The 21,285-nt window shown below is 41.1% G+C and overlaps 1 protein-coding gene across 5 annotated transcripts in view; it reads right to left on the bottom strand.

The window, feature by feature from the left end:
• Positions 1-21,285, bottom strand: part of ank3b (ankyrin 3b) — a 615,939-nt gene that overhangs the window by 398,413 nt on the left and 196,241 nt on the right. Inside the window, exon 1 of one of the 5 annotated variants that reach the window (XM_059947391.1) lies at positions 6,551-6,592. The exons of the other annotated variants lie outside the window; for them this stretch is intronic. Within the exon in view, the coding sequence (XP_059803374.1) occupies positions 6,551-6,577 (27 nt within the window). The 5' untranslated portion in view covers positions 6,578-6,592. Of the gene's footprint in view, positions 1-6,550; positions 6,593-21,285 lie in introns of those variants that run through there. 5 annotated transcript variants of the gene reach the window in all.

Here is a 21,285-nt window from a genome sequence, read left to right as displayed (position 1 = left end):
AAAAACTTACCTCTGACATGCCCCTATACTTTGTTCCTTAAAATTATGCCCCCAGGTATTAGCCACTTCTGCTCTGGTACAAAAGTCTCTGGGTTTCCACTCAATCTATGTCTCTTATAATCTTTTACACCTCTATCAAGGCACTCCTCATCTGCCATCACTTCAAAGAGAAAACCTCTCGCTCTTTTCCTAACTGAATACAGACATCCTTAATCTCAAGATTGCATATAGTATACATGCTTAGATAATAAATGTGCTTTGAACTTTTAAGGAGGTGATCCAGTCACTCTCAACAAGTAATGGTGTAGATTGCATGAAGATCAAAACAAGGCAAAGAGATAAAAACAATCTGAAGGTTGCAGTCCCTAGCTTATTGGGACAGAAATAGCTCAGTAAAAGGTCCCATATTCTTTAATAGGCTGGAATCTACAACTAAGACACAGAACTTCACTACATAGTTTAAGAAGTCCTTTTTTTTCCCCAATAGCTCTTCAAGATACTTAGAACCAAGTAAAAACAAACAGCATACTTGCTTCAGGCAAAGGGCCTTTCTCTTACTTTATGTAATACCAAAATGCTAAAAAAACAATATTCTGCCAGAACAAATAAAAATCATTTTCCCCTCCCTGGGTAATAGTGCCTTCTTGTGACAGCACTGCCACACTGCCCGTAATTGGGAAATTCCCTCTCAGCTGCTGCTCTAACAGTATCTTAAATGATTAGATTTCAATAGTAGGCAGCTTAACACCAGTAACGACACACAAAGCCAGATGCAAGAATTGCAGAGCGAGTACTGCGTCAGGAACGTGGGTGGAGAATGAAGCATGCTGGTAGTCACTGTCAGACGCCATGTGTTTAGTTACAACTGTTATCTTCATCTCTCCACAATTTCTTCTTAGCTACGAGACAACATTGTGAATATTGATCAACTTCTACTGCAGGAACACACTTTGCCAACATTATTAATGTTCATATATCATTCTTACTGGACTATTAGAAAACAATTTAGTCATGGGTCATTTCAGATGTCAGCAGTTTTGCCATGTTTTTGTAAGCAAACGTGGATAGCACATATGCACTATTCCATCACATCTACAGGGATTAAAATCAACAGTAATATGACCTTAAATTTCATGTTTTGGACAAAATGCTTCCGTTTTTTTCCAATACCTTTCACAATTTATTTGAATCTAAATGCCCCCGTGATACATCTACATTCTATTTGTGACCCCACTTCTACTTCATTAGAACTATCCAATTAAAATACCTCTTTTTCTCCTACTAACATCTCTTTCATTTTCCTGTCTTTTGTTTCCTCCAATTCTATTTCTGTCAATCACTTTGGCGCACTTTTCAAATTAAGGACAAGTAGTTTTTGTTGACAAAGAAGACTGAAATGCTCATTCTCTGTTTTAGGCGGATGGTCTGAGAATCGTATGAGGCAGAGAATCTGCTAGTCTCCTGCACTTCAAACTGGGGCCACCTTCCTGCATTGTTGTCCCCTCTCTGCTCCTTTCCTCAAGGTATTAGCTCCTGTTATGTTTTGTAACTCCAAAACATAAAAACTATTTGAGAGGGAAAAAGAAAGCTGGGAATGAGAGTTTAACTTTGTTTTTTTGTTCTTTAAGCGAGGCGAGCACATATCACAAAAGTGGCGTGATGACGTATGTCATTCACGTACTTTGCACTTTTAGCCATAATCAATTATTTAAACAACAAAGAATGCTTAATCAAACAATATGTTTACAATAGTACTCAAATAATACTGAAATATTAAATACACAACTCCTGCCTTCAGTATGTGACACTTGCTGGCTTACATACACACACCTTTTTATATATTTGATGATAGGAGAAATCAGATCAGTTCCAAATCTATTCATGTGTAATTCCAAAACCAGTCAATCGTTTTGATCATCACCAATTCTAGTAGGCCCACACAAGAATGATCAGCTCTGACTAGGGAGACATGTTGGGGGGGGGGGGGCACAAGGTGCAGGAAGGAAGACAAGCGGAAACCCAAGGAAGAGGAAAGCAGAGTGATATTGTTCTGAAGTGAGTGAAGGAGGAGACTAAGGCAGAAACGAACCAAGGAGATGGTGTTGATTTGAAAGGATGCAGAGTATTTTTTTGTGAACTGAATCTAAAGTGTTTAGGGTATTTGGCCCATAGATATGAAAAGTGTTGATATGAGAGACCAACCTGGGAGATATCTGTTAGACTGGTTAAATAAAAATCAGAACATCTTCAAATGAATCACACAGCATCATATTCGCCTGAAAATTTATCAGCAGTCGGACTTCTCTTTCAAACTCTAATGTATTTCCACAGTTGCCTTTCAATAAAAAGGTGAAACAATACTAGTGCCAAAAACCAGCAGAGCTTAATTCCCGAATCAAAGTTATTCTCAAATTATGAATTCTGAAAGCAGTTAGCGAGCTGCTTCTGGTCTCACCGTTTGTGACCTTAGTCTGATTTCTGGGTAATCCGCGCATCTGATTTCCTTTGTAATCTTATTATTTGAAACTGGCTTCAAAAATCAATAATGCTGATTTATTTTAGACATCATCATGTATTATATGTCATGACGTTCAGTTATTCTCACAGACCAAAATTACACTGGTCACTCAGAAAGCACCAACAATTGCTTGATACATAAAGACTTAACAGATTAAGGATTATGATATTAAAACATAAATCTGCTTACAAACAATACTTTCACGTTTTGAAGTTTGGAAAACCAGCCTCAGACTTATACTGTGAAAAAAGAAGTGGCAGAGGGTGGATATATTTGCCTCACACCACGAATTCCCAACCTTTTTCACGTCATGGAGCCTTATCATTAATCGAGGTGTCTGTGGACCTCAGGTTGGGAACCCCGCATTAGACGGACAACAACACAGATTCACAAAGTTATCACCAGAGCTAAAAGGGTTAAAGGTAGAAATAGAAAGAGGTCATTTACCTCACACTCTCCAATCCCACTGGAATTTGTTGTGATTTTCAATAAATGATCTGCAGCCTAACATCCATTAATATGGCTCACAAAAAATGCCAGCTTCAGAATCAAAATCAGATTTGTTATCTTTGACACAGGTTGAGAAATCTGTTGCTTTGCAGCAGCAGTACATAAAAAAATTACTATAAGTTACAATAAAAATATAAAATAAATAAATAGTGCAAAAGAGGGATTCTGAAGTAACATTCACGGACGGTTCAGAAATCAGATGTCAGAGGGGAAGAAGCTGTTGCTAAAATGTTGAGAGTGGGTCTTTAGGCTCCTGTACCCCCTCTCTGATGGTAGTATTGAGAAGAGGGCATGTTCCAGATGGTGAGAGTCCTTAATGCTGGATGCCACCTTCCTGAGACACCACTTTTTGAAAATATCATCAATGGTGGGGTGGCTTGTGCCCGTGATGGAGCAGGCTGAGACTATGACCCATTGCAGTCTCTTTCGATCCTCTGCATTAGAGCCCCATACCGGACAACACCTTAGAATAGGAACTAACAATTCACCAATCCCCATTTGCAAAAGAGATCTACAAATATCTACTGTCCTTTGCATGTGGAAATGTTTCTTAACTTTGCTCCTGAAAAGTCAGGCTCTAATCTTTGGTTTTAGGCCCTCAAATCCTCAATTGGTGGAAATGTTGTGTCTTAATTAATACCTTGAAGTAACTGTTTCAATCATCTAAATTCCAGGGCATGCAACAGCAGTTACTGCAATTCATCTTCCAACTTTTAAGCCGTAATGTTCAGGAATCCTTTTGGTGAATTTACAGTCCAAATCCTCCAATATCAGCATATCTTGATGTTCAGGACTGAAAACAATTCTCCAAAAGTGAATGAGCTAGCAGTAGCATTACTTCCAAGCCCTGATAATTGTTTTGCATTTTAATGATTAATGTACAAGGACTGTTAAGTCCCTCTAGATCTCCACTGCTCTAACTTTGATGAAGCCACACTCAGGTTGGAGGAACAACACCTTATATTCCATCTGGGTCGCCTCCAACGTGATAGCATGAACATTGATTTCTCTAACTTTCGTTAATGCCCCTCCTCCCCTTCTTTCCCCATCCCTGATTTATTTATTTACCCCCTCCCCTTTTATTTTCTCTCTCTGCCCATCACTCTTTGCCTGTTCTCCATCTCCTTCTGGTGCTCCCCTTCCCCCTTTCTTTCTCCCTAGGCCTCCCATCTCATGATCCTTTCCCTTCTCCAACTCTGTATCCCTTTTGCCAATCACCTTTCCAGCTCTTAGCTTCACCCCACCCCCTCCTACTTTCAAATCTCTTACTATCTTTTCTTTCAGTTAGTCCTGACAAAGCATCTCGGCCCCAAATGTTGACAGTACTTCTCCCTATAGATGCTGCCTGGCCTGCTGCGTTCCACCAGCATTTTGAGTGTGCTGCTTGAATTTCCAGCATCTGCAGATTTCCTCATGTTTGCTAACTGTCACTATTTAGATAATTCTCAGATCTGTCACGTTAAGGCCCAAAGTGGATGGGCACTTGTCTACAGTAGTTCTATTCACTTAATCCATTAAAATTGTCTTCATATTTTATTGACTCCATCTACATCGGTGGTGCGCAGGTGGAACAGGTCAAAAGCTTTAAGTTCCTCAGGGTGAATATCACAAATGACCTGACTTGGTCTAACCAAGCAGAGTCCACTGCCAAGAAGGCCCACCAGTGCCTTTACTTCCTGAGAAAGCTGAAGAAATTTGGCCTGTCCCCTAAAACCCTCACTAATTTTCATAGGTGCACTGCAGAAAGCATTCTTCTAGGGTGCATCACAACCTGGTATGGAAGTTGTCCTGTCCAAGACCGGAAGAAGCTGCAGAAGGTTGTGAACATAGCCCAGCACATCACACAAACCAATCTTCCATCCTTGGACTCACTTTACACCGCACGCTGTCGGAGCAGTGCTGCCAGGATAATCAAGGACACGACCCACCCAGCCAACACACTTTTTGTCCCTCTCCCCTCTGGGAGAAGGTTCAGGAGCTTGAAGATTCGTACAGCCAGATTTGGGAACAGCTTCTTTCCAACTATAATAAGACTGCTGAACGGATCCTGACCTGGATCTGGGCCTTACCTTCCAAATATCCGGGCCTGACTTGCACTACCTTACTTTCCCTTTTCTATTTTCTAATTATGATTTATAATTTATTATATTTGCTTCAATTTGTACTTCAGGGAGCGCGAAGCACATAATCAAATATCGGTGTGATGATTGTACGCTCTAGTATCAATTGTTTGGTGACAATAAAAGTAAAGATACAGTGTGGAATAGGCCATTCTGGCCCTTTGAGCCATGCCATCCAACAATCCCCTTATCTAATCTTACCCTAATTGCATTTTAGAACGAATTACAATCACCAATTAACCTACCAACCAGTACATCTTTGGACTGTGGGATGAGGGTACTTCCTTTGATATACCAGTATATACTAAAACAGTATGTGTTGGCATGTAGCCCAGTGGATATGGCATCGGTCTAGTGATCTGAAGGTCACTGGTTCGAACCTCAGCTGAGGCAGCATGTTGAGGCAGCAAGACACTTAACCACACATTGCTCTGCGACGACACTGGTGCCAAGCTGCTTGGGTCCTATTGCCCTTCCCTTGGACAACATCAGTGGCACGGAGAGGGGAAGGCTTGCAGCTTGGGCAACTGCCGGTCTCCCATACAACCCTGCCCAGGCCTGCCAAGGCGCAAATCCATGGTCTCACGAGACTAACAGATGCCTATATAACTAAAACAGAGTAATTATGCAACATTCATAAAATACTGGAGGAACTCAGCATATCAGGCAATAGACAGTTGATATTTCCACTGAGACCCTTCATCATGACCGGAAAGGAATGAAGGGTGTCCGCACTGCCGATTTTCACTTATATCACCTAAACATTATCTTTACTTTCATGTAATTGTAAATGAAAGTGCTGAGTTTGATATTCTTTACTTGTTTCTTTTCATATTGTCTTTCATACCCTTTCTTGCCTTTTGTCATCTTGTGCTCTTAGCATCTAAGGAGGTGTGCCAATTTTTGCACTGCTATCCAATTTTTCTTTTAGTTTGATGATGACTTTTAGCCCTTTCTAGGGCTTCAGAAACAAAAACACAGGTAACTCCTTGCCCTCCCTTATGTCCATGGGTCCAACATTTCACCCATGTTTGATTATCAAGTGAGTTTTGAAGTGGAAACATTTCATTGCATACGTTCCATCATTCCATCAGCTTGTGACTGTATTGCTGTTCATAGGTATTAACATATTCACAAAGCAATCTTCCCAAGAGAAATAATGATTCCCACATTTCATTTAATCTGGTATATGATATTTGCTGCTCGCAAAGTAGTCAACTCTACCTTGGGAGACAGCACAGATTGGATAATACCAGCTCTGTCTGCTAGTGCTTTTATTTCCATTGCATCAATCCTCTACCTGACCCTGACATCTGTCCCTGGCATTCTGAACGGTCCCAATAAAGATCAATACAAGATCAGCAACAAAAAACATCCAATTAGGCACATCGAAGCTTCTTACATTGAACAGAATCTCCTTGTTTTCCATCCTGTTGTATATAGTACTTCTCTTGTTCCTTTGTTAATCCCCTCCTCCTGTTCCCTGGATACAAAAATTGTTAGTCTGGAACTTTGTTATAAGCTGCTTTTCAATTAATTCTTCAAGCGTCATTACTAAAACTAATGACACCATGTTAACAGATAAACAGAACAGGTTTAACAGATTCTTGTTGAATATGGGCCCTGATGTTATGTATCCGGGGAGGGGGGGAGCAGGGGGTGGTGGAGTAGACAAGATCAAATCAGCCTTTCAGTTGAATCTTGAATAATCTGAATACTCCTGCTCCTGTTGCACCGTTTCAATAAGGAAGCAAATTTAAAAGTCGGCAAAGTTAATGGCACAGAGATTTGAAACTCAATTTGAAACACTTGATTTAAGTAAATTGGACTTTATGTATTTTAGATCCATTTTGGGAAAGAGAGAATATAACCTCTTTATAACCTCTCCCACTCTTCCCCATCCATTCCAAAAAGGTCAGATTAGTCCATTCATGTTGTCAAGATTGGGTTGATTCTGTTCCCTAGTCCAATTTCATTTTGCTCCCTCTCACAATACCATTGTGGCAGCACCTTCACCTCACGGATTGTCTTGTTTTAGGGTGATGGCTCCTCAATACCTTCTCAGGGGATATGATGAAATGGCAATACATGCTGGCTTTCTGAGCAAAGCCAGATTCTGAAAAAATGAATTTTAAAAACTTCCAGCCACTAGCTTAATGATCATAGAAAGTTCACAAGGGGATATCAAAGTCCAAAGTTCAAAATAAATTTATTATCGAAGTATGTGCACCATATACAAACTTAGAATTCATCTTTTTGCAGCCAGCCTCAAAACAAAGAAACACAACAAAGTCCTTAAAAAACTCCACACAACAAAGACCAACAAAATCCAATGAGCGAAAAAAGAAGATAGTGCAAACGATAAAAAAGGAAACAAATACTCCACAGAACATGGGATGAGCTCAGGTGGGGAATGTAAGCCAACTGGGAGAAGTGAGCAGAACACCAGTTCGTCCTCCACCCTTGGTCTCTATGCCCCAATCTTTTTAATCTGGCTTGGAACTTAAACCTTCTAAACATGGGCTCATTTTTCGCCATTGGACCCCAATGCTTCAATCTGTCCCAAATTCCACCCCAGTAATGGCTCCATTCTTGAGAGTCTAGTTTGCTGAGTCCTTCAGTAGGAGCTGCAAAAATGCCAGATCGTTCAGACAGTTTAAAGGCTCACCTCCCAAACGGAAATTACAGGCTGCAAATTTGCAGTGCTTGTAGTCCAAAAGAAGCATATTTAGTAAAATAGGTGGTAGCTTTGTGAGTTGTCCCCAAAATGTCACCACATACCTCCAGACCCTTCACGCCATCTACTATTTACCTGTTCACATTTCCGCATACATGTGCCATTGATTATTAAAACTGTAAGACCACAGAAGTTTATTTTAGACCCAGTGTGTATGTGCTTGCTTTGTTGTAACAATCAAAAACCACACTCCTGCCATTGCTCAGTATTATTCCATCTTTTATTTCTGTATATTTATCTATTCTGGAAGGGTTCTTTGATCTCTGCCCTACCAGCTCCCTGGAACATAGCATTTCAAGCCCCAGGAAGACATGTAAAGATGTTTTAGTGCCCTACTGCCTGGTCAAAATTAATGTAACAGTTCCCAGTGTTCACAAAGAGATGAACTACCAATGCACCAAGAATTTCCAAAGAAATGCACTATTAGCAAAAAGATTCACAAAGGAACTTCTGATCACCGAAACAAACTTTCCTTAGGGCATGCACTATTGACACAACACAGAGAAATTAGTGATGCTAGAATCAGCAGAAAGCAATGGCAGCCATTCAAGTCTCCTTAAAAGAAAGGTAAAATACAACAAATGAGACCTGCACTCTGTTGTCCATCAGGAATAGTTTGGAAAGTCTGTAGATGTCACAGTGGTCATTAGGAAAGGCATCAACCCTTAAAAGAAACCTCTCCTTAGCAACAATAAAACAACTGTGTACAAAGTTGCCATGAAGTTGAGGGAATATGTGGAAGGGGATAAATAATATGAGGTATTGTACAAGATGGCTGAATGTGCACACCTTTTAACTCCATACGGCATTGGTAGAAACTATTAAGAGTTATTTTTCTGAGTTAAATAATGATCCGAAATTTCCTATAAACATTGGGTCAGGAATAAGATATTCAGACCTTTAAGGCTGTTTCACAATCTTATGAGATCTAAAATAATCAGCATCCTAGACACAAGAAGTACTGCAGATGCTGGAAATCTAGAGCAATACACACAATGTGCTGGAGGAGCTCTGCAGGCCAGGTAACATCTGTGGTTGGGAAAAAACAGTTGAAGTTTCAGGCTGAGCATCTTTCCTCCAATTGACTATGACAGTTTTGAATTCACTTGTTTAGCAAAAGAGTCCGATTTCAATTTTGGCATTTTGAAATGACCACTCTCAGTCCCCCAGGGTTATTTGGAGATTACAAGCAGATTATTTAGTATAAGCAAGGTACAATGGAAAAATACAGTACAGATTAATATTTTATGCCTTAAATCAGTGTTCATGATGTCTCACTGACAATTCAAGTCACAAAATGATTGTGCTGAACAAAACAGAATTTTAGCTAGTGATTCTTTTTTTTTGTCAGCGGGGAATAGGTGCAACAATACTTGACCGGGAGGCAGGCACGCTTTTAGAGAACAGGAGAGGGCTCTTGTGCAACCAGAACATGGTGGGAAGGAATTGTATGAAGCTCCCTAGGATCACCAGGGAGCCTGTTTTGGGGGTGCTACCGAAAACAGGAGAAAGTCAGCTTTCTGCAATGCAGTCAGAAGTGAAGGTCACTGCTGTTCTTAGATTTACTGCCAACGCTCACACAAGCACCCACACGGGACTCCTCTGGAAGAAATCGTTTGCTTGCTTGCTTGCTTGCCTTTTGAATAGAAATTTTATTTTCAACATGAGAGGATCACAGACAATAAGGTATGTTAAAATGAATCCATGCTATGCATTTGTACAGTGGAAGAGATTTAATCTTAAGTAGTTATTATTAACATGTCCTTAATTTGTCTCTAATTTAACATGTTGGTCCAAGTTACAACTATTAATGTAATAATGATATTGTATATACCCACTAATATTAGTCTGTCTACTGCAATGAAAAGCTATGTATGTGGATCACAGCAGCTTTCCTCTCTGGGATAAGCATGCTGCGTGTTTTACATGCCTGCATGGCACATAGATTAATTGTTTGCATGTCAATAATCCAGTGATGTTACACTTTACATTGGCACTGAAACTCTAAGGTTCTCATAAGGAAGTTTAGGAGCGGATGGATTCAATTTCTGAAAATTAGTTAATGTTCATAATTGTGTATTTCAGCTTATTCTAAGGGTTTATTAAGATATTATATATATTTATTGTTTGATTAAAACTACTGGTATGTGCTAAGTGAAACGAGTGAAGCAGGTATTTACTCGTCTGGCTGGAAGTGCTGATTCCGGGGAGGAGCTGCGAGCTGTTTATTCTGTGTGTCATTTAATTACGCTGGGGTACAGCACATTAGGGTTGGAGTTGAGAAAGATCTTTCTGCAAAGTTACATGTCTTTTGACATGCCATTACACTCAAGTAATATGCTTCTTGTTGCTGCAACCCCTAATTTTGTGGAACTCCAGAAAGTTTCAAATTAATTGAAGTTGCATCAATATTAAGTGGATAGGCAGAACAAAAATGATAATACAAAGAGGAATAATTTTAAGGCGATTGAAGGAACTATAGGGGGGGATGTCAGAAGTAAGTTCTTTACAATAAGAGTGGTGAGTACAAGAGTGGTGGTAGAGGGAGATATGTTAGGGACATTTAGTAAACTCCTAGATAGGCACACAGAAAATAGAAAAATGGAGGGTTATGTAGGAGGGTAAAGTTAGATTGATCATAGCATTCTACAGATACTGGACATCCAGAGCAACACACACATAGAATGCTAGAGGAACTGCGCAGGTCAGGCAGCACTTATGGAGCAAAACAAACAGTTGGCATTTCAGGCTTGAGATCCTTCATCGGGGCTGGAAAGAAAGAGGGTAGAAGTCAGAATAAAAAGGTGGGTGGAGGGAAAGGAGGCTGTGCTGGCAGGTGATAGGGAAGATGGATAGGTGGCGGGGGGGTTGGTGGAAGGGAAGTGGAAATGATATGGGAAGCGTGGAAGTAATCAATGGAAGCGGCAAAGGGCCAAAACTAATGGAAGCTCACAGGAGAGAACTTCGAACTTCTCAATCATTCCCATTACTCCCCTCCTCCCCTACTTGGATACACCTATCACCCGCCAGCTCAGGCTCTGCCCCCTCCTGATGAAAAATCTGGCCTGAAACGTCAACTGTTCATTTCGCTCCACAGATGCTGTCTGACCTACTGAGTTCCTCCGGCATTTTTCTTGTGTGCACTGCACCATTCCAGCATCTACCTTCTTTCTGGCATGCTCTGGTTTAATTTCCATTTCTGAGCTGTAAGCCCTTCTCATGACACACCCTCCCGCACATGACTGCCCACTACATCACAACAACCAGTTCCTGAGCAAGAGTACAGTGTGAAAGAAAAAAAAAGACTGAAAGTAACTATGCAGCAGTGAATCACGCTGCTTGTGGCTGTTGTAATGTTCAGTATCCCCACACCAGTCCAAATCTCACGTGGTCCTTTTGCAAGTCCAAATCTACTGAGTGACAAATGTCACTGTGACAGATGGAGACAAGCAACAGAGCCCAATCTTGCAACAAATCCCTAGCCATATTAACTGTTGACAGGGGAATTACGATCTTTAAAAAGATCATCTTAAACTCAGCTAACATTTTTTATTGACTTTTGTTAATATGCTTTCAATTAACTTTGTTTTCTTAAATGACTTTTTAAAAATTGGTTACAAATCCTCTAAGAATTTTTAAAATATCAGTGACATTTTTAAATTGTGAAATAAAAAAAAAATCCTCATGGGCTTTGGCAGGGAACAAATCCTAACCACAGGTTTGCCATCTGTCAAAGTGTTCTGTGAGCTTGACCTGAGCTCAAGGTTACGAGACCTCCTCTTACACCCGACCCACAACCCTCTACGGTCTTGGTGGTGGAGAGTCAGCTCATTAAAGCCCTCCACACCTAGCCCAGGTAAGTACAGGTGTGGGCTGTGGGTGATGAGTGACAGGCTCAGCTTCCATATTCACAGCATCCAATGTGGCTTCAAACAACCTCAAATTGATTCACCCACCAATCAAGTTCTCCTGTGATGCTATCACTTTCATAATTTAGAAAATGAAGAAGCCACTCATGCAGAACAACATGAGGAACGTAAGAAATAGGAACGGGAACAGCAACACACACAAGATGCTGGAGGAACTCGGGAGGTCAGGCAGCATCTATGGAAATGAATAAACAATCGGCATTTTGGGCTGAGCCCTTCTTCAGGACTGAAAAGGAAGGGGGAAGATGCCAGAATTAAAAGGTGAGGGGAGGAGGAGGAGGCTAGCAGGAAAGTGATATGTAAAGCCAGGTGGGTGTGGGCGGGAAGGTAAAGTGCTGGAGAAGAACAAATCAGATAGGAGTGGACCATTGGAGAAAGGGAACACAGAGGGAGGAGATCGGCAGGTAAGAAAAGGTAGAAGGCCAGAGGGAGGAATAGAAGAAGAGAGGGGAGGGGGATTACCAGAAGGCGAAACTGATATTCATACCATAAGGTTGAATGCTACCCATATGGAGTAGAAGGTGTTGCTCCTGCACCCTGAGTGTAGCCTTATCTTGGCATGGACCGACATTTCGGACAGGAATGGGAACTGGAATTAAAATGTTTGGCCACTGGGAAGTTCCACTTTTGGCGGACGGAGCAGAGGTACTCAATGAAGCGGTTCCCCGATCTATGATGGCTCTCACCAAAGTAGAGGAGGCCGCATCGAGAGCACCAGACACAATAGACAACCCCAGCAGATTCAGAGGTGAAGTGTGCCCTCACCTGCGAGGACTGTTCGGGGCCCTGAATGGTGGCGAGGGAGAGGTGAGTGGGCAGGGGTAGCAATTGGGATTGCACCCTTGGGAATGAACAAGGGTAACCCACCTGGATGGTCCGTGGACTCAGCTCCACCTATCTGCTTTTGCAAGATGGTACTGGTGAATCACGGCGACATGTTGCAAGTAGCTTAGAAAACATCTAAATGTACTTCTTCTCAATTATTCTCTCCGTAATCTGCAGCCTATAGTTTCCCTTAAATAACATACCTTTGAACTGCCTTAATGAACTAGCGATTTCATGATCTTCTGTATGACTTGGCAGACTTAACTCTTAAGCGTGTAGGTACGGCAGCTTTAAAGGGCCAAAAGAGAGGGAGGAGGGAAGGACTCCAAGCCAGATGAAAATGTTGGGATATGAGGCTTCCTCCACAAAAGCGTCTTGTTAGCAAATGTACAGTCACTGGAGAACAATTTTGAGGACCTAGGGCAAGATTGCTGAATTGGAGAGAAATGACGGTTTGCTATATTCTTTGTTTCATGGAGACATGACTCACTCTGGACACGCCAGCTCCATCGGTAACAACCGAGGGCTTCTTGATACACAGGATGGACCAGACTGTTCATTCAGAGAAGGCAAAAGGTGGGGGTCTGTATTCATGATAAACTCTTTGAGGTGTTTGGACACAGCGGTCTTGTCACACTCTTGATCCCCCGATCTGGAACATCAAATGAATAAGTGCCGACCGTTCAACTTACCAAGAGTGTTCTCTGCGATTCTAACCACAGTTTATATACTGCCAAAGGCCAACATTAAGCAGACACTTGAGGTACTGAGTTTTGGCATCAGCAAACAAGGAACCAAACCCTACCACAGTGCCTTGTTTGAAGAAATCTTTCCCAATTACCATCAGCATACTACCTGCAGCACCAGAAGTTCCAACACACTCGACCGCTGCTATACTATGATTAGTAATGCCTAACATTCCATTGCGAGACCGCATTTCAGGAAATCTAGTCATTTGGCTGTTCTCCTCCTACCTGCATGCAGGCAGAGACCAACAGCAAAGATCCAGAGATAAAAACAACAAAGAAGTGGTTGTAGAAGGCAGAGAAGTGACTAGGGAATTACTGTGAGTCAGTGGACTCAACCGTGTTAAAGGACCCATCAGAGAAAAAGTCTGAACAAATACATAACGGCTGTCACAGACGTCACTAAAAAGTCATGGACAAGTGTTCCCTCATAAAACTCTCTCAATCCAGAAGCCCTGGATGACTCATGAGAACCACAATCTGCTGAGGGCCAGATCAGTGGTGTTCAGGTCTGGTGACCAAGTAAAATACAAGAGGTCCAGGTACAATCTCCAGAAAGCCACCTCACATGTGAAGTGGCAATTCCAGACCAAACTTGAATCACAGAAAGATGCTCCACAGTTGTTGCAGGACTTGAAGGTTATCACCTTCTACAAAGTAAAACCAAGCAACATAGGTACAACAAGGTTTCACTCCCAGAAACAGCTCAATACCTTCTACGCGCATTTTGACCGTCAAAATATGGAGGCACCTTAACAAACTTGCACAGCCCCCGATGACTCTGTGATTTCAATCTCTGAAGCTGACATAAGAGCATCCTTCAGCAGGCTGCATCTACTGAAAACACCGTGCCCATACGAAGTATCTGGCTGAGTACTATAGATCTGTGCTAATCACTGGTTGGAGTGTTCACTGACATCTTCAAGTTCTCACTTCAACAGTCTGAGGTACCCACCTTCAAGCAGGCTTCAATCATATTGGTGCTTAAGAAGACTGTGCCCAATCAGTGAGCAGGAACACGAGAAGATGTGGTGATTTCACATGGGTTTGCGGCTGAAGATGAGAAAAGGCAGTGCATCGCGGCAGTTGACTTCAGGAGGAGGAAACTGGAGATCCATAAGTCAGCCCTCATTTGGGAGGGGGAATGTTCAGAGGTGGAGTGTGTCTTCAACTTTCAATTCCTCAGTGTTATCATTTCAGCGGATGTGTCCTGGGTCCAGCATGTTAAGTGTCATTATGAGGAAAGCATGGCTGTGCCTCTGCTTTCTAAGTAGTTTGTGAAGATTTGCCATGTCATCTTAAACTGATCTTCAAATTTTTTACTTCCACAGTGGACGACCTCATTTACAAACATTGTACTCCAGCTGCCAGACCCCCGGTAACTCACTTAATCTTTCTATAGTAACAAAAGCAAAATGCCCTTCACCTCCTCACCACCTCCCTCTGGTGCCTTTCCTTATTTCCTTTCTCCCTTGGTCCACCATCCTCTCCTATGATTCCTTCTTCTTCAGCTTTTTACCTCTTCCACCTATCACCAGCCAGCTTCTCACTAAATCCCCCCTCCCCTACTTTCCTCTCCCACGTGATCTCATCTATCACCTGCCAGATTATACTCTCTTTCTTTACCCCCATCTTCTCATTCTAGCTTCTTCCCCTGTTCTTTCCTGTCCTGATGAAGGGTCTTGGCTTGAAATGTCAACTGTTTATTCCTCTCCACTGATGCAGCCTGCCTGACCTGCTGAGTTCCTCTACAAATTTTTGTTTTTTGCTCTGGATTTCCAGCATCTGCAGAATCTCTCATGCTTAATCTATTTCTTTCTGCAGACTTCCTGTATCTGTACAATTCGCTTTACCACTCAAATGGTAAATTCATAAACAGCACAGAAATTAAAGTATTAAATTATCCATCTTTAGTTGCTGATGGAGAGATAAATGATCTGAGTGATAAATGAAATTTTCCCTATTTTTCTTTGGACAGTGAAATGGTTTGATTTTATGGCTGCCTGTGGGAGCAAATTAAACCAAGTTCTCAACACAATCACCACACCTCCAACAGTGTAGAAGCCCTTCTCAAATACTAACTCACTTGAGGAAATGCAACTTCTTCATGATAGCTGTAAAACACTTACTTGCAGGGTATACTGTAACTGATTTCTGTAAAATTCATTTTCTATTGACCATCTTAAATCACGTGCATCTAGAAAGCTACTAGATGCTCTACATTCAGGAAGGTTGGTGGCCACAGAGCTAACAGGACCTCTGCCAGGGTAGGTGATGTCATCAGGACCTCAAAACATGTCAAGGGCAAGGAGAAGGAGTGGTTATGTAAGTTATGTTTTGACAATGGCGTTGGAAGGGTGGGGTTGGTTCCAATGCAATAGAAAATCAGGTGCACATACCTCACACAAAAATGTACTGGCAAGGTGATGGGGTAGGGTTGCCGAAATGCCACTTTCTGGTTTTTCCAATGGTGCATGGCTTACAGGTAGAGAGAAAATGTCCTTTTCCTGGATTTAGCAGTAGGCTAAGTAGTTGACCTAATCCGGCTCCACATGGAAGGACCAGGTTGTCCCAGGAATGTCTAATGCCAAGCATTCCCAGGACAACATGCCCTAAGTTTCCCTCCAAAGCTCTAAAAGGATATCTGTATCTGGAATAAAATCATTCCAATTGCCCCAGCATGGGAATCACAATTAAATATTTTGTTTATTAGCTTTATCTGTCACATGTACATTGAAACATACAGTGAAGTGCATCATTTGATTCAGGGATATGCTGCGGACAGCCTGCAAGCATCCGGTGCCAACAAAGTATGCCCATAGCTTACTAAACCCAACCTGTACATTTTTGGAATGAGGGAGGAAACCCACCCATGGACATGGGGAGAAAGTACAAACTCCTTACGGTGGGAATTGACCCCTCAGTCTTACAGCTGGCATGCTGTAAAGCTCTGTGCTAACCACTACACTGTCATGCCTCCCAACTATTACTGCAACAATTACTAACGTCCATGAGTATCCAGTTGAATATTTTGAATTTTAACTTAAAACCAGTAAAAAGCCAAAATCACATTACTCACCAGGGAAAAAAAGGTCTATTTTCATTTCTACAACATTGTGAAAATAAAGCCCATAATTGAATCTCTAGAACATCATTTTTTTCTCTTCACTACCAGTTCCAGCTAGTAGCCAGTGTGCGGTGCCATAGGGCTCTTTTGATACTGCAGTTACAATGGAAACTATATATTATAACATTTATTTATCACATTAATGTCTATCACAATTATAAATGCTTTTTTTCAAAAATAATTTGCAATTAGATGCAAAACAGAAACAACTGTATTTTTGGCCTTTTTGTAACTCCCTCTGATTTAACTCGGCCAGCCCCTCACAGCTGCCAAGATGAGCGGGCAATCTGCCAGCATCCTCTGCACCCAGCTGCCACAAAGTGCTCCATATTACCGACGGTGGCTTTCCCCACCTGTCGTCCTTCTGCCAACAGATTGATGTCTCTCAAATCACAGCAACAGACTCCTAGATTGGCCAAGTCAGGAAACGGACCTGATTACACCTTGGGGCTATACGCTTGGCATAAATTGCTCAGGGAAGGAAACTGATGAATATCTTCAATGTATTTGGTATGCTTAAAGACAAACTCTAGTAGGCACTAATAAATCTCACGGGATCTAGGCAACATATAGCACTGCTCTACCCTTTGCACGTTATTGCATCAAACATAAATGTCAGCTTGCCATTCTTTAAAGAACAGGAATACCACTAATGGATCAGTAAGCAGACCAAACCCATCCTCTTCATAACGAAGTAGCATTAAGAAACCAAATAAATGGGCGCAACAAGTCTTGCACTTATAAATAAATCAATTTCAACTGCTTAACATCTCCCTGGGACTCCAAAAATATAACAATTACTCTTCAATCCTTTTGTGGAATTCTCTTTAGATTAAAAATTCTACCATGTTTATCAATGGCATGACTGGCTTTAGAGAATTAATTGCCTCTCATTAAACGCGCAATCCAAAAGCAAAATACTATAAATGCCTAAAATACGATCCTGAAAATGCTAGATGAAATTTTTTAAAAACTCTCGGTGAAACAGAGAGACAGTGTTAATGCCTCCAATCAATAAATGGAGCAGCCTTGAGTTCAATGAATTGCAAAAGATCAGGCCCGGGAAAATTAGGGTAGAAGAGCAGTATTCAGAAATACAACAATCAATTTTTACACTCACAAGGTTTGGGGGGCTGGGGGAGGTGCAAACCAAAACTGGAGCTCACAGGACATCCAAGTAATTAGACAGTGCAATGAAGAGGAAAGCGGGAGTGTGACAGATACTAGCTTCAAAACACAAAGGGGGAAGAGAATCAGACTGAATGTAAAAAGGAGGCAGAGGTGAAACTGGAAATTTCAGAGACAAGGAGAAAGAACAAAGATGGACTAACAGTCAGCATAAAAGGAATTACATGAGGTTATTTAGTGTTGTATTTGTTATGATATTAGGTTTGCTGACCACAAAATTCTAAACTCAAACAAGACCTATCCAACATAAATAGTGGAGACAGCCCAGTCCATCACAGGTAAAGCCCACCCACCACTGAGTACATCTACACAGAACAATGTCACAGGAAAGCAGCATTCATCAAGTACCCACACCATCTAGGTCATGCTCTCTTCTCACTGCCGCCATCACAAAGAAGGTACAGGAGCTTCAGGATTCACACCGCCAGGTTCAGAATAATTATTACCCTCAGCCATCAAGCTCTTGAACCAGAGGGGATAACTTAGCTCGTCAATCACTGAACAGTTCCCACAATCTACAGGCTTACTTTCAAGGTTTCTACAACTCATTTTCTTGATATTTATTGCTTATTTATTCATTGATATTATTTTTTTTACATTTTGTATTTGCAGTTTGTTGTCCTTTGCACATCTGTTGTTGTCCATCTTACTGCGGGCAGTTTTTCGTTGCTTCTATTGTGCTTCTTGTACTTACTGTGCATGGCACAGAAAATGAATCTCAGGATTGTATATGGTGACAGATATGTACTTCGATAGTAAATTTACTTTGAACTTTCAAATAGCTACAATATTATCAGCTAAACTTATTGTAGGGGATAAACAGGGAAGTGAACTGGTCTTTGAAGACTGGGCAGATACAATGTGCCAAAAGCTTTCTTTATGACCCTATCTACTTGTGAAGCCACTTTCAAAGAATTATGGACCTGTACTGCTAGATCCCTTTGCTCTACCACACTCCCCAGTGCCCTGCTGTTCACTTTGTAAGACCTACCCTGGCTAGTCCTACCAAATTGCAACACCTCACACTTATCTACATTAAATTCCATCAGCCATTTTTCAGCCCATTTCTCTAGCTGATCCAGATCTCGCTGCAAGTCATGACAGCCTTCCTCACTGTCCTCTACACCCCAATCTCGGTGTCATCTGCAAAGTTGCTAACCCAGTTAACCACATTATCAAGATCGTTGATATAGATGACAAACAACAGACCCAGTTCTGATCCCCGCAGCACTCCACCAGTCTATTCAGAGAGGCAACCATCTACTGCCACTCATTGGCTTTTCCCACAAAACGAATGTCTAATCCAAATTACAACCTCATCTTGAATGCTGAGTGACTGAGTGTTCTCGACCAACCTCCCATGAAAGACCTTGTCAATTGCCTTGCTAAAGTCCATGTAGACAACATCCACTGCCTTACCTTCATCCACTTTCCTGGTAACTTTCTCAAAAAATTGATAAAATTTGTTAGACGTGATCTACCACATTGACTATCGTTAATCAGTCCAGGTCTGTCCAAATATTTATATATCCGGTCCCTTAGAATACCTTCCGATAACTTTCCCACTACTGATGTCAGGCTTACTGGCTTGTAATTTCCTAGTTTATTTTTAGAGCCTTTCTTAAACACAGGCTATCCTCTAATACCTCACCTGTTGCTAATGATTACGTATCTCTGCTAGGGCCCCAGCAATTCCTACACTTGCCTCCCACAACATCAGAGGGAAAACCTTGTCAGGCCCTGGAGATTTATCCACCCTAATTTGCCTGAGAACAAAAGCATCCCCCTCTTCCATAATCTCTATAGGGTCTATATAGTTAATGTCACTTTGCCTCACTTCTATTGACACTGTGCTTGTCCCCTGAGAAATGCAGATGCAAAAAATTCATTTAAGATTTCCCCTATCCCTATTGGCTCCACACATGAATTGTCATTCTGATCTCCCTGAGGACCAGTCTTGTCCCTTGCAATCCTTTAGCTCTGACCATATCCATAGAATCCCTTCGGATTCTTCTTTGCCTGATCTGCTAGGCAACCTCATGCCTTCTTTTAGTCTTCCTATTTTCATTTTTAAGTGTTACTTGCATTTCTTATACTCCATAAGCACCTAAATTACTCTACCTATAACCTGCTATCATCTCTTTTTCTTCTTAGTCAGGGGCCAACATCTTTTGAAAACCAAGCTTCCCTAAACCTGTTAACTTTACCTTTTATTCTGACATACAAGTTTTATACTCTCAAAATTTAACTTGCGAAACGCGCTTCATCATAATATCAATCTAGTCTTCAACTCCCTTGAACTAAATAATTTAGCCAGCATTGTCTAGTTTGAAACAGGCCAAATTAAATAACCCATTGACTTATTGACCTCTTCAGCAGTGTGACCCAGCGTTGAGACTCAGCAGTTCTGAGGCTCTGGAGACAGTGGTTGTTAGCAAAGTTGTCTTTTCAATTTCAAAATGAGTGTTGCTTGCCATTTAAGTTAAGAACTGAAGACTGGCTCCCATTTACAACCAGAAACTGAACAAAAAATATTAGTTGGAAGTTGCTGCATTTAGAAAACTATAAAGTAAGGCCCCCTGGCCCAGAAGCAGTGAATATCCATCACCTATTAAGGGTAAGAGAGTTGTTGGAATAACAATGGAGCCAATTAGGGACCAAAACTGACATCTTCTGGCAGAGGTAGTACTTTGCATCAGTGAAAACGATACTTTCCAAGCCAACTGCGAGAAAGGAGATCATCAGGACAGATGATCAGATAAAATAGGAGAATTAGTGGAGAGTTTTGAAGTTCTCAAGTAGCCTCAGACAGCTGGTCCAGATAGGAACTACCTTGGATTGCTTAGAGAAAGTGAAAACTCCACAGTCAGCTACAATCTTTCATTCCACATTATTAACCAAAGGACTGAAGGAGAGAAATGTTATGCCTTTGTTCAGAAAAGATGACATGGTCAAAAATGGTAATTTTTGTTTAGGTGCATTAGCATCTGCTACATGAAATCTTCCTCTTCCATTCTTACACATTGGCGTTGATGGAAAGGCTGGCCTTTTTGTGTATCCTTAACTTTCTTTGAATTTAATGGCACACAGACAATTTCAGAAGGTATTTAAGAATTCCCTTAGCTTGAAGTCACAAAGAGGCAAGATGGGCAAGGTTGACAGGTTTTCTCTCATGGTAAACATTAGTGAACCAGATGGGCTTTAACAACCTTTTTATTGGGTATATATTCACCACTAATGAAATGGGTTTTAATTCCAGCTTTAATTTTATTTAATTCATTGAATTTAAATTGTGCAGACGCCATAGTTGGATTTGATGTCATAACCTAAAGTTACCATTAGTACAGAAATCTACATTACTCGAAACATACAATAGAAAGAAGTAGTTTTTTTTACATTGGTTATGTTATATTTCTCAGTTCTATTGTGAAAGCCGGGTAGAAAATGGATCTCAAGGTAGAATATGGTGACATATACGTACTTAGTTACATACTGTACTTAAATAATAAATTTACTTTGAACTTTTACCTCTTTGTTTAAAAAATCCAGCAAAAATGTAGGAAGGAGAGGATTTAAGAGAATAAT

Source organism: Hypanus sabinus, chromosome 22, assembly GCF_030144855.1.
Source record: "Hypanus sabinus isolate sHypSab1 chromosome 22, sHypSab1.hap1, whole genome shotgun sequence".
Lineage (NCBI taxonomy): Eukaryota > Metazoa > Chordata > Chondrichthyes > Myliobatiformes > Dasyatidae > Hypanus > Hypanus sabinus.
This window is presented reverse-complemented; position numbering and strand designations above follow the sequence as displayed.